Below are 10,644 nucleotides of genomic sequence, written 5' to 3'. Positions count from 1 at the left end.
ACTAGCCAAACCAAGCAGCAATCTTTTTCTCCGGAAATAGGCGGCACCATCAGCAGTGGCGGAGCTAGACACAATCAGTTGGGGGGGGGGGGGGGGGGGGGGGGGCGAAAGGTAAAATATCAGTGTTTGGGGGGGCCAAAATCTAAAAAAGTTTTCACCTAAGCACTCAGAAAAAAAATTCCTTCACAAGCTGGCCCAATGTTGGGGGGGGGGGGGGGGGGGGGGGGCACAGCCACCCCAGGAACGTACATAGCTCCGCCATTGACCATCAGAAGAATAGGTTACTTACGAAATCAGAGGAGACAGTCATCCTGGAATGATCATTTGCAATGCATGGAGACTCCCAGAAGCTGAAAGATACTCCACTGCAGACACATGGTAAATATTTTGGTGTCTTACTCTCCAATGTACACTATAGATGCAAGCAGTCTGTGGATTATATTTCAACTTTGTACACTATAGATGCAGACACAGGGTAAATATTTTAACATGGTTAATAGAAACTGTTGTTGATTTGTCAAGTTTATACTTCAACTTTGTACACACATACTTATTTGGCAAGCAATTTTTGGCAATACTCCATTGGACTGAAACCGAAGTAGTGTCTTTGTAAATAGGAAGAATGAGGATGTACTACTGCAATGCAAGCAATTCTGCCCCATTCAAAGTCTGATTCAACTCTGAACACACATACTATTTCACAGGAAAGTCTGTCATAAAAGACACATTGGAGCAACAGAGCATCCTTCAGACACTATAATGGTAGCAAATGTGCAATCTGTTTGTTTGGTTGTTCATCAGTCATCATCACTGTGCTAGTGATTACGACCTCAGTAATACTCCAAAAATGCAATCAAGTAGAAGATTAATTCTTGCTGCAAGAGAAATAAAGTTAGTGCAAATTTCGGAGCTATGTGGTACATAACGGTGTAGTAGTTCAGTCTACAGGGGAGCAAGAACAGTAATAGCAAAGGGAACGACAATTAGTTAACTGAATCATTGTATTTTCTGAAGAGAGATTGGGATTTGGGAATGTGCTATTTGGAACTGTATGCACTAAATCTATAAGGAAAAGAAAAGAAAAAGGCAAGGCAGGAGGCCAGAAGGAACAAAGCAGGGGCTCCTACCATCGTTCAGATAGAATGATGTTTCTGTCATGGATGTCCATGGACTTAGTTCAGAGTTCAGACAAACAAGTTCATGTATGTCCCCCGGAGTGCTCATGAGCGGCGACATCCAAGATGTTTGGGTTGAGGCACCAGATGTGAGCCAGACAGCAACCACACTTGAGACAAACTGAAGCAAGTTCATGTCAGTCTGGCATTGGAGCTTCCTTGTGCTGGTACTGAATTGCCTAGGATGTACTCCCTCCGTTCCAAATTACTCGTCGCTGAAATGGATGTATCTAGAACTATTATACGTGAGACAAGTAATTCGGAATGGAGGGAGTATATGCATTAGACTGAATCTGAAGAAAATGTCTCCATAGATTACTAGTAGGAAGGATGTACTACTGCAATGCAAGCAAATCTTGCACCCGTTTCATAGGAAAGTCTGACATAAAAAATGTTGTTGATTTGTCAAGTTTATAGATATCTCAACTCTAACACACACACTTCACAGGAAAGTCTGACATAAAAGAAAGGCAGATTGGAGTAGCAGACATTGGATTCGTATATGGCAAAATGTGAAACCGATTGTTTGGTTGGTTGGTTGTTTACAATTACTCTCTGTGCCAGGGATTTCGAAAATAGATAATACTCCAAAAATGCAATTAGGTACACGATTAATTCTTGGAAAAAGAAACGAAATTCAGAGCCAGGTGGTACATAATGGTATTGGAGTTCAGTCTACAGGGAGCAGCAGCAAAGGGAACGACGACGATTAATTAACAGAGAAGAGAACGGCGGAAAGCAAAAGCAGGAAGCATCACTAGGCGGCGGTCTCCTCGGCGGCGGCGGCGGCGGATTCTTGGCCGGACTGAGACTCGAGGGGCGGGAGGAGCTGGGCCTTGCGGCGGGTGTCGCGGGGCGGGACGGGGACGGCGAGGAAGTGCTTGGTCTTGGAGATGGGGCGGGAGCGGACGAGCTCGACGACGTCGCCGACCTTGAACTGGTTGTCGGGGTCGTGCGCCTGGTACTTCTTCTTGATCTTCTCCCGGCGGTGGTACTTTGGGTGCTGCCTCAGCCGCGCCACCTCCACCCCCACCGTCTTGTTCGCCTTGGTCGTCACCACCCGCCCCGTCAGCTGCTTCGCCGCCTCGATCCGCAGCACCATCCCCGCCGCCGCCGGCCGCGCCCCCGCCCCCGCATTGGGGCTCGCCGAGAGGTGGAGCTGGGTGAACGGCGACGCGAAGGAGGAGCCCAGCAGCATCTTCTTCGTCTTCCTTCTCTCGCTCTCGCTCGAAGGTGGAGGTGGGATTGGGAATGGGATAGGATAAAGATAAGGTTTTTTTGCTCGGGGTTTCTTTCCAGGAGCAGGCCTCCTGCTCTGCTCCGCCGGACTACTTATATTTGGGCCTCGAGTACACGTGGCTTTTCACAAGACAGAATTGAGAAGACAGTTCTAAACAAGAGTAATTTTCTTGAGAGGTCAAACCGGTAATTTTCTTGCAATGCAATCTCTTAACTGGGAAAAAAATCAGCTAAAAAGAGGAAAATATTTGTGCTACAAGAGAGTATTATTTTGAGAGGTTAACCCATTTCTTTTAGGGCAACAGAGGACCCTGTTGTGGACTTTATTGATATTTTCAAAAGTAATTCGTACCAAAGAAAGATGGCTAAGAGAGTCATCAAACTAAAACACAAGAAAGAAAAACAGAGAATACTAGGCAAGCTATGTGACTTTTGGTCGAACCCTCTCTTAAGAAACCAAAGACACCCTATATATCCAGAACATAAGTCAGACTTGACGCATGAGCTATGTCGACATCTTATTATTATTATTAGGAGAAAACAATCTATTCATCAACTGAGAAGGTAGTACAAAAAACACTATATAATATAGGAAAGCCGGCGAACCTTCGAAAAACCAATTAAACTGAGTACAAGTTTGATGAAGGTTAGCCTCTCTTTTCCTAGTCCATCTCATAAGGCACTAATACTTCAAACAAACCTCCTTGTCTCGTGGTATCGTGCTTGTCCATAACAAGAAGGGGCCAGCAACGACAATTTTTACCTCGCCATCACCGATGGCACATCTATATCGAGTTCCTGACTTATGTTGCAATGTTTGGGCGTGAAGCATACACGACCTTGTGCAGTGCTATCATCAGATTCGGAGTAGGTCTGGACGACAACTTCCAGGGTTCCTTTAGCTTCATAGAAGCATCTCACCTTGATAGGTGATGGTAACCATGTCCAGCCTGCAGGCATTTCACCATCTCTTCAATCGAACACATAAGGCTACTTTGATGAGGAGTTAGTAATGCAAGTTATTACACCATTGATGACCGCAGGCGTCTATGATCGTGAGGAGCCAGCAACTCGACTGCTATATTCAAAAATCGATGGCTTATCTTTGACGATCTCAATGCTCAACTCAATATAAAGGCATGCACAATTTTCCAACTTTCTTCGGGTTTAAGTTCTTGATGCAGAACCAGCTCTTAAAGAAAATGGTAGATAAACAAAGAGCACCATGTCCCCCGCTGTAATGCAACGTGGCGTTGATCAATGCCCGATCTCGACACTTTGTTCTACCTTTGCCCATCAGCCGAATCTCAAAGTCCAACAATGTCAACAGACACAATCTCACGTGGGTGGGACAATTTGACTTAGAAAAGGATCCTGCAAGCGAAAGTACTACACAAGCAGCAAAATAGGTACAAACCTACACGAAGTAAACGACACATGCATGTTAAACAAGATGGAGTGAGGTAACTAAGCACTAGTGAGGGGATAACCACTCACTCATGTTAGTGAAAAAGCCGCTGGATTGGCGCCATAGAAATTACCAGCCAAGGCGGTACAAACTAAATTGCCCGATACAAACACGTGTATCGATATCGGGCCGATACAGATACGTAAATAGTGGACAATGCAGTGTCCTGGGGGGGATTGAGGAGAGCAATGCACTTGTCTTTGAGATCTAACTGGACGGCTACATGTTGTTATCTATGTTGGCTTCGATGGCTGCAAACTCACACCAATCAAGTACCCTCGATTAATTCAGAGAAGTGTCATGGCTGTTAGATGGCTTTCTGACATCTCATAGCGAGCAGGGGCTTCCAAAGTTGGAGTGTTCATGATCTGAGATGGATGAAGCTGAGAAAGGGTTTGTCAAAGTCAACGTAGATGCATCATTTCAATTATTAGAGAGGATTCTTCGTGGCGGCTACATGCTCTATATTACCCTTTGTAGCAGATGTTACTACCGCCGTGGCGGATCCAGAAATTCAACTTTGGGTGTTCAAATTTTTTCCACCCAAACACAAATTGCCCCATTCAGTTGGGGATCAGAAATGACCGCATCTAGTTCAAAATCAATCAAAGCAATGAGACAATCAGACCCACACTCCATACATGAGCCACTTTTGCCCATGAACTATATATAGATTTTGTCATACGATTTCCTATGTTCAAGTAATAAGCAATTCACAATGTCGAGTATGGTTCACAAACTTCATTGGGAACTAACAAACGATAATCTTAGTCACTGAAGCAATTGCAATTTATCGTAACATCAGAAAGAGTCAATAATAGAGCTTTTAAGCAAGCTCACATACTCAACTATCTCGTAGTCTCCTATAATTGTTAACACTCACGCAATACTTGTGGTTGTAGAGTTTCAGCCGGACACTAAGAAAGATAGGGGCTTATTGTGTTGCCTCCCAACGTATTCACCTTTAGGTGATGTCAACAATAATAGCCTATGCCAACTTACATCCAATTGGATATATGTATCATGATCTTTCAAACACGAGGAGCTTGCCAAAGGATAAAATGAAAAAGGGAAAGGTGAGGATCACCTTGACTCAAGCATAAAGTAAAAACATAAAGTAAAAGATAGGCCCTTCGCAGAGGGAAGCAGAGGTTGTCATGCGCGTTTAGGGTTGATGCACAAAATCTTAATTCAAAAGGACGTCACTTTATATTGCCCCTTGTATGTGGACCTTTATTATGCAGTCCGTCGCTTTTATTACTTCCACAACAAGTTCGTACAAAGCTTATTTTCTCTGCACTAATAAGTCATGCATATTTAGAGAGCAATTTTTATTGCTTTCACCGATGACAACTTACTTGAAGGATCTTACTCAATCCATAGGTAGGTATGGTGGACTCTCATGGCAAACTGGGTTTAAGGATATTTGGAAGCACAAGTAGTATCTCTACTTGGTGCAAGGAATTTGGCTAGCAAGAGGGGGGAAATGCAAGCTCAACATGTTTGGAATGTCAATGACAATATACTTTAATTGAGATGTCGGAAAACATAAACCATTACGTTGTCTTCCTTGTCCAACATCAACTCTTTTAGCATGTCATACTTAATGATTGCTTCACAATCATAAAAGATGTCCAAGATAATATATTTATATGTGAACCCCTCTTTCCTTATCACTTCCTATTAATTGCAACGATGACCAAGGCTACGTTCATCAACTCTCAACAATTTTTATGCCTCATACTTTCTATGTGTGAAGTTATCACTATCCATAAGATCAATATGAACTCTTTTGTTCTTTCTAATTTCTCAAGATCATAGCAACATAGCAAAGTCCTTGACTCAACACTAATCTTTATTATAGATAGCACACGGACTCGATTACATAGAGAAATCACAATGCAGAACTCAAAACTACTTGATATCAAAACTTCAAACTACTAGATCAAAATACTACTAAAAGGATCGAACTAAATAAAGCGGTAAAGATAGGAGTGTGATGGTGATACGATACCGGGGCACCTCCCCCAAGCTTGGCAGTTGCCAAGGGGAGTGCCCATACCCATGTGATTATTTCCTCGGAGGTGATGGAGGTGGTGATGATGACGGTGGATAATCGCACATCGAGCGTAAAAGCTCCTCTAACTTGCGGATAATGCCCTTGAGCCTAGCAATATGATCCTTCTGTTGGGGAACGTTGCAGAAACAACTTCTGGCTATATCACATCACATGATCAATCGCTGCAAAAACAAGTTAGACGTCCTCTAATTGTTGTTGCATCTTTTACGTGGCTGCGATTGGTTCTAGCAAGAACGTTTTCTTACCTACGAATCACCACAACGTGATTTTGTCAACTTCTATTTACCCTTCATAAGGGCCTTGTTCATCGAATCCGCTCCAACTAAAGTGGGAGAGACAGATACCCGCCAGCCACCTTATGCAACTAGTGCATGTCAATCGGTGGAACCGGTCTCACGTAAGCGTACGTGTAAGGTTGGTCCGGGCCGCTTCATCCCACAATACCGTTGAAGCAAGAAAAGACTAGTAGAGGCAAGTAAGTTGACAAGATCAACGCCCACAATAAATTGTGTTTTACTCGTGCATTAGAGAACTACGCATAGACCTAGCTCATGATGCCACTGTTGGGGAACGTTGCAGAAAATAAAAAAATTTCCTACGGTTTCACCAAGATCCATCTATGAGTTCATCTAAGCAACGAGTCATGGGAGAGAGTTTGCATCTACATACCACTTGTAGATTGCGTGCGGAAGCTTGCAAGGTGATAATGTAGTCGTACTCGACGTGATTCGAATCACCGATGATCAAGTGCTGAACGGACAGCACCTCCGCGTTCAACACACGTACGGTACGGGTGACGTCTCCTCCGTCTTGATCCAGCAAGGAGGAAGGAGAGGTTGAGGAAGACAGCTCCACCGGCAGCACGACGGCGTGGTGATGGTGGAGAAGCGGTACTCCGACAGGGCTGCGCCGAGCACACAACGAAGGAGGAGAGGTGCTGGGGAGGGGAGGGCTGCGCCTTGGCTTGTGGTGCGGCTGCCGTCCCCTCACCCCTCTATTTATAGGGGGAAGGGAGAAGGGGGCCGGCCCCTCTAGATCCATCTAGAGGGGGGGCGGCGGCCAAGGGGAGGGGGGACTTGCCCCCCAAGCAAGGGGGGGCGCCCCCTCTAGGGTTCCCCCTCAACCCTAGGCGCAAGGGCCCAAGGGAGGGGGTGCGCCAAGCCCACCAGGGGCTGGCCAACTCCCCATGCAGCCCAAGTGCCCCCCCCGGGAGGGGTGGCCCCTCCCGGTGGACCCCCGGAGCCCTTCCGGTGGCCCCGGTACAATACCGGTATGCCCCCCGAAACTTTCCGGTGTCCTTTTAACAGCTTCCCATATATAAATCTTTACCTCCGGACCCTTCCGGAACTCCTCGTGACATCCGGGATCTCATCCGGGACTCCGAACAACATTCGGTAGTCACATACTAGTCTTCCTAATAACCCTAGCGTCACCGAACCTTAAGTGTGTAGACCCTACGGGTTCGGGAGACATGCAGACATGACCGAGACGACTCTCGGGCAATAACCAACAGCGGGGTCTGGATACCCATGTTGGCTCCCACATGCTTCTCGATGATTTCATCGGTTGAACCGATGTCGAGGATTCGATCAAACCCTGTATGCAATTCCCTTTGTCAATCGGTACGTTACTTGCCCGAGACTCGATCGTCGGTATCCCAATACCTTGTTCAGTCTCGTTACCGGCAAGTCACTTTACTCGTACCGTAATGCATGATCCCGTGGCCAACACCTTGGTCACCTTGAGCTCATTATGATGATGCATTACCGAGTGGGCCCAGAGATACCTCTCCGTCGTACGGAGTGACAAATCCCAGTCTCGATCCGTGTCAACCCAACAGATACTTTCGGAGATACCTGTAATGCACATTTATAGTCACCCAGTTACGTTGTGACGTTTGATACACCCAAGGAACTCCTACAGTATCCGGGAGTTACACGATCTCATGGTCGAAGGAAGAGATACTTGACATTGGCAAAGCTCTAGCAAACAAACTACACGATCTTTTATGCTATGCTCAGGATTGGGTCTTGTCCATCACATCATTCTCCTAATGATGTGATCCCGTTAGCAACGACATCCAATGTCCATAGTCAGGAAACCATGACTATCTGTTGATCACAACGAGCTAGTCAACTAGAGGCTCACTAGGGACATATTGTGGTCTAAGTGTTCACACGTGTATTACGATTTCCGGATAATACAGTTATACCATGAACATAAGACAATTATCATGAACAATGAAATGTAATAATACTTTTATTATTGCCTCTAGGGCATATTTCCAACAGTCTCCCACTTGCACTAGAGTCACTAATCTAGTTACATTGTGATGAATCGAACACCCATAGAGTTCTGGTGTTGATCATGTTTTGCACGCGAGAGAGGTTTAGTCAACGGATCTGCGACATTCAGATCCGTGTGCACTTTGCAAATCTCTATGTCTCCATCTTGAACATTTTCACGGATGGAGTTGAAACGACGCTTGATGTGCCTGGTCTTCTTGTGAAACCTGGGCTCCTTGGCAAGGGCAATAGCTCCAGTGTTGTCATAGAAGAGTTTGATCGGCCCCGACGCATTGGGTATGACTCCTAGGTCGGTGATGAACTCCTTCACCCAAATCGCTTCATGCGCTGCCTCCGAGGCTGCCATGTACTCCGCTTCACACGTAGATCCCGCCACGACGCTCTGCTTGCAGCTGCACCAGCTTACTGCTCCACCATTCAACATATACACGTATCCGATTTGTGACTTAGAGTCATCCAGATCAGAGTCGAAGCTAGCGTCGACGTAACCCTTTACGACAAGCTCTTCGTCTCCTCCATAAACGAGAAACATGTCCTTTGTCCTTTTCAGGTACTTCAGGATATTCTTGACCGCTGTCCAGTGATCCTTGCCGGGATTACTTTGTTATCTTGCAACCAAACTGACGGGAAGGTTTACATCGGGTCTGGTACACAGCATGGCATACATAATAGATCCTATGGCTGAAGCATAGGGGATGACACTCATCTCTTCTTTATCTTTTGCCGTGGTCAGTGAATGAGTTGAGCTCAATCTCACACCTTGTAACATAGGCAAGAACCCTTTCTTGGATTGATCCATTTTGAACCTTTTCAAAATCTTATCAAGGTATGTGCTTTGTGAAAGACCTATGAGGCGTCTCGATCTATCTCTATAGATCTTGATGCCTAATATATAAGCAGCTTCTCCAAGGTCCTTCATTGAAAAACACTTATTCAAGTAGGCGTTAATGCTGTCCAGAAGTTTTGTATCATTTCCCAGCAAGAGTATGTCATCTACATATAATAGGAGAAATGCTACAGAGCTCCCACTCACTTTCTTGTAAACGCAGGCTTCTCCATAAGTCTGCATAAACCCAAACGCTTTGATCATCGCATCAAAGTGAATGTTCCAACTCCGAGATGCTTGCACCAGTCCATAAATGGATCGCTGGAGCTTGCATACTTTGTTAGCGTTCTTAGGATCGACAAAACCTTCCGGCTGCATCATATACAGCTCTTCCTTAAGATGTCCGTTAAGGAATGCTGTTTTGACGTCCATCTGCCATATCTCATAATCATAGTATGCGGCAATTTCTAACATGATTCGGACGGACTTCAGCTTCGCTACGGGAGAGAATGTCTCGTCGTAGTCAATCCCTTGAATTTGTCGATAACCCTTAGCGACAAGTCAAGCCTTATAAATGGTAACATTACCATCCGCGTCCGTCTTCTTCTTAAAAATCCATTTGTTTTCTATCGCTCGCCGATCATCGGCCAAGTCTGTCAAAGTCCATACTTTGTTTTCATACATGGATTCTATCTCGGATTTCATGGCTTCAAGCCATTTGTTGGAATCCGGGCCCGCCATCGCTTCTTCATAGTTCGAAGGTTCACCGTTGTCTAACAACATGATTTCCAGGACAGGGTTGCCGTACCACTCTGGTGCGGAACGTGTCCTTGTGGACCTACGAAGTTCAGTAGCAACTTGATCCGAAGTACCCTGATCATCATCATTGTTTTCCTCTTCAGTTGGTGTAGGCATCACAAGAACGGTTTCCTGCGCTGCACCACTTTCCCGTTCGAGAGGTAGTACTTCATCAAGTTCTACTTTCCTCCCACTTACTTCTTTCGAGAGAAACTCTTTTTCCAGAAAGCATCCGTTCTTGGCAACAAAGATCTTGCCTTCGGATCTTAAGTAGAAGGTATACCCGACAGTTTCCTTAGGGTATCCTATGAATACGCATTTTTCCGACTTGGGTTCGAGCTTTTCAGGTTGAAGTTTCTTGACATAAGCATCGCATCCCCAAACTTTTAGAAACGACAGCTTAGGTTTCTTTCCAAACCATAATTCTTACGGTGTCGTCTCAACGGATTTAGACGGTGCCCTATTTAAAGTGAATGTAGCTGTCTCTAGAGCGTATCCCCAAAATGACAGCGGTAAATCGGTAAGAGACATCATAGACCGCACCATATCCAATAGAGTGCGATTACGACGTTCAGACACACCGTTTCGCTGAGGTGTTCCAGGCGGCGTGAGTTGTGAAACGATTCCACATTTCCTTAAGTGTGTACCAAATTCGTGACTCAAGTATTCTCCTCCACGATCTGATCGCAGGAACTTTATCTTTCGGTCACGTTGATTCTCCACCTCATTCTGAAATTCCTTGAACTTTTCAA

The 10,644-nt window shown here is 45.3% G+C and overlaps 1 protein-coding gene across 1 annotated transcript; it reads right to left on the bottom strand.

Annotated features, from left to right (window-relative positions):
- Window positions 1-1,742: 1,742 nt before the first annotated feature.
- On the bottom strand, window positions 1,743-2,469 carry LOC123042981 (30S ribosomal protein S17, chloroplastic). The gene has a single exon (XM_044465313.1). The coding sequence runs from the start codon at window positions 2,371-2,373 to the stop codon at window positions 1,933-1,935; it is 441 nt and encodes a 146-aa protein (XP_044321248.1). The 5' UTR covers window positions 2,374-2,469; the 3' UTR covers window positions 1,743-1,932.
- Window positions 2,470-10,644: the final 8,175 nt, after the last annotated feature.

This window comes from Triticum aestivum, chromosome 2B (assembly GCF_018294505.1).
Source record: "Triticum aestivum cultivar Chinese Spring chromosome 2B, IWGSC CS RefSeq v2.1, whole genome shotgun sequence".
Taxonomy (NCBI): Eukaryota; Viridiplantae; Streptophyta; class Magnoliopsida; order Poales; family Poaceae; genus Triticum; species Triticum aestivum.
Note: the sequence above shows the minus strand (reverse complement) of the source record. Positions and strands in the feature narration are given on the sequence as shown.

What these genes read in the sequence shown, in the direction of transcription:
- LOC123042981 (XM_044465313.1), bottom strand. Translation starts at nt 2,373, where the DNA reads ATGCTGCTGGGCTCCTCCTTCGCGTCGCCGTTCACCCAGCTCCACCTC.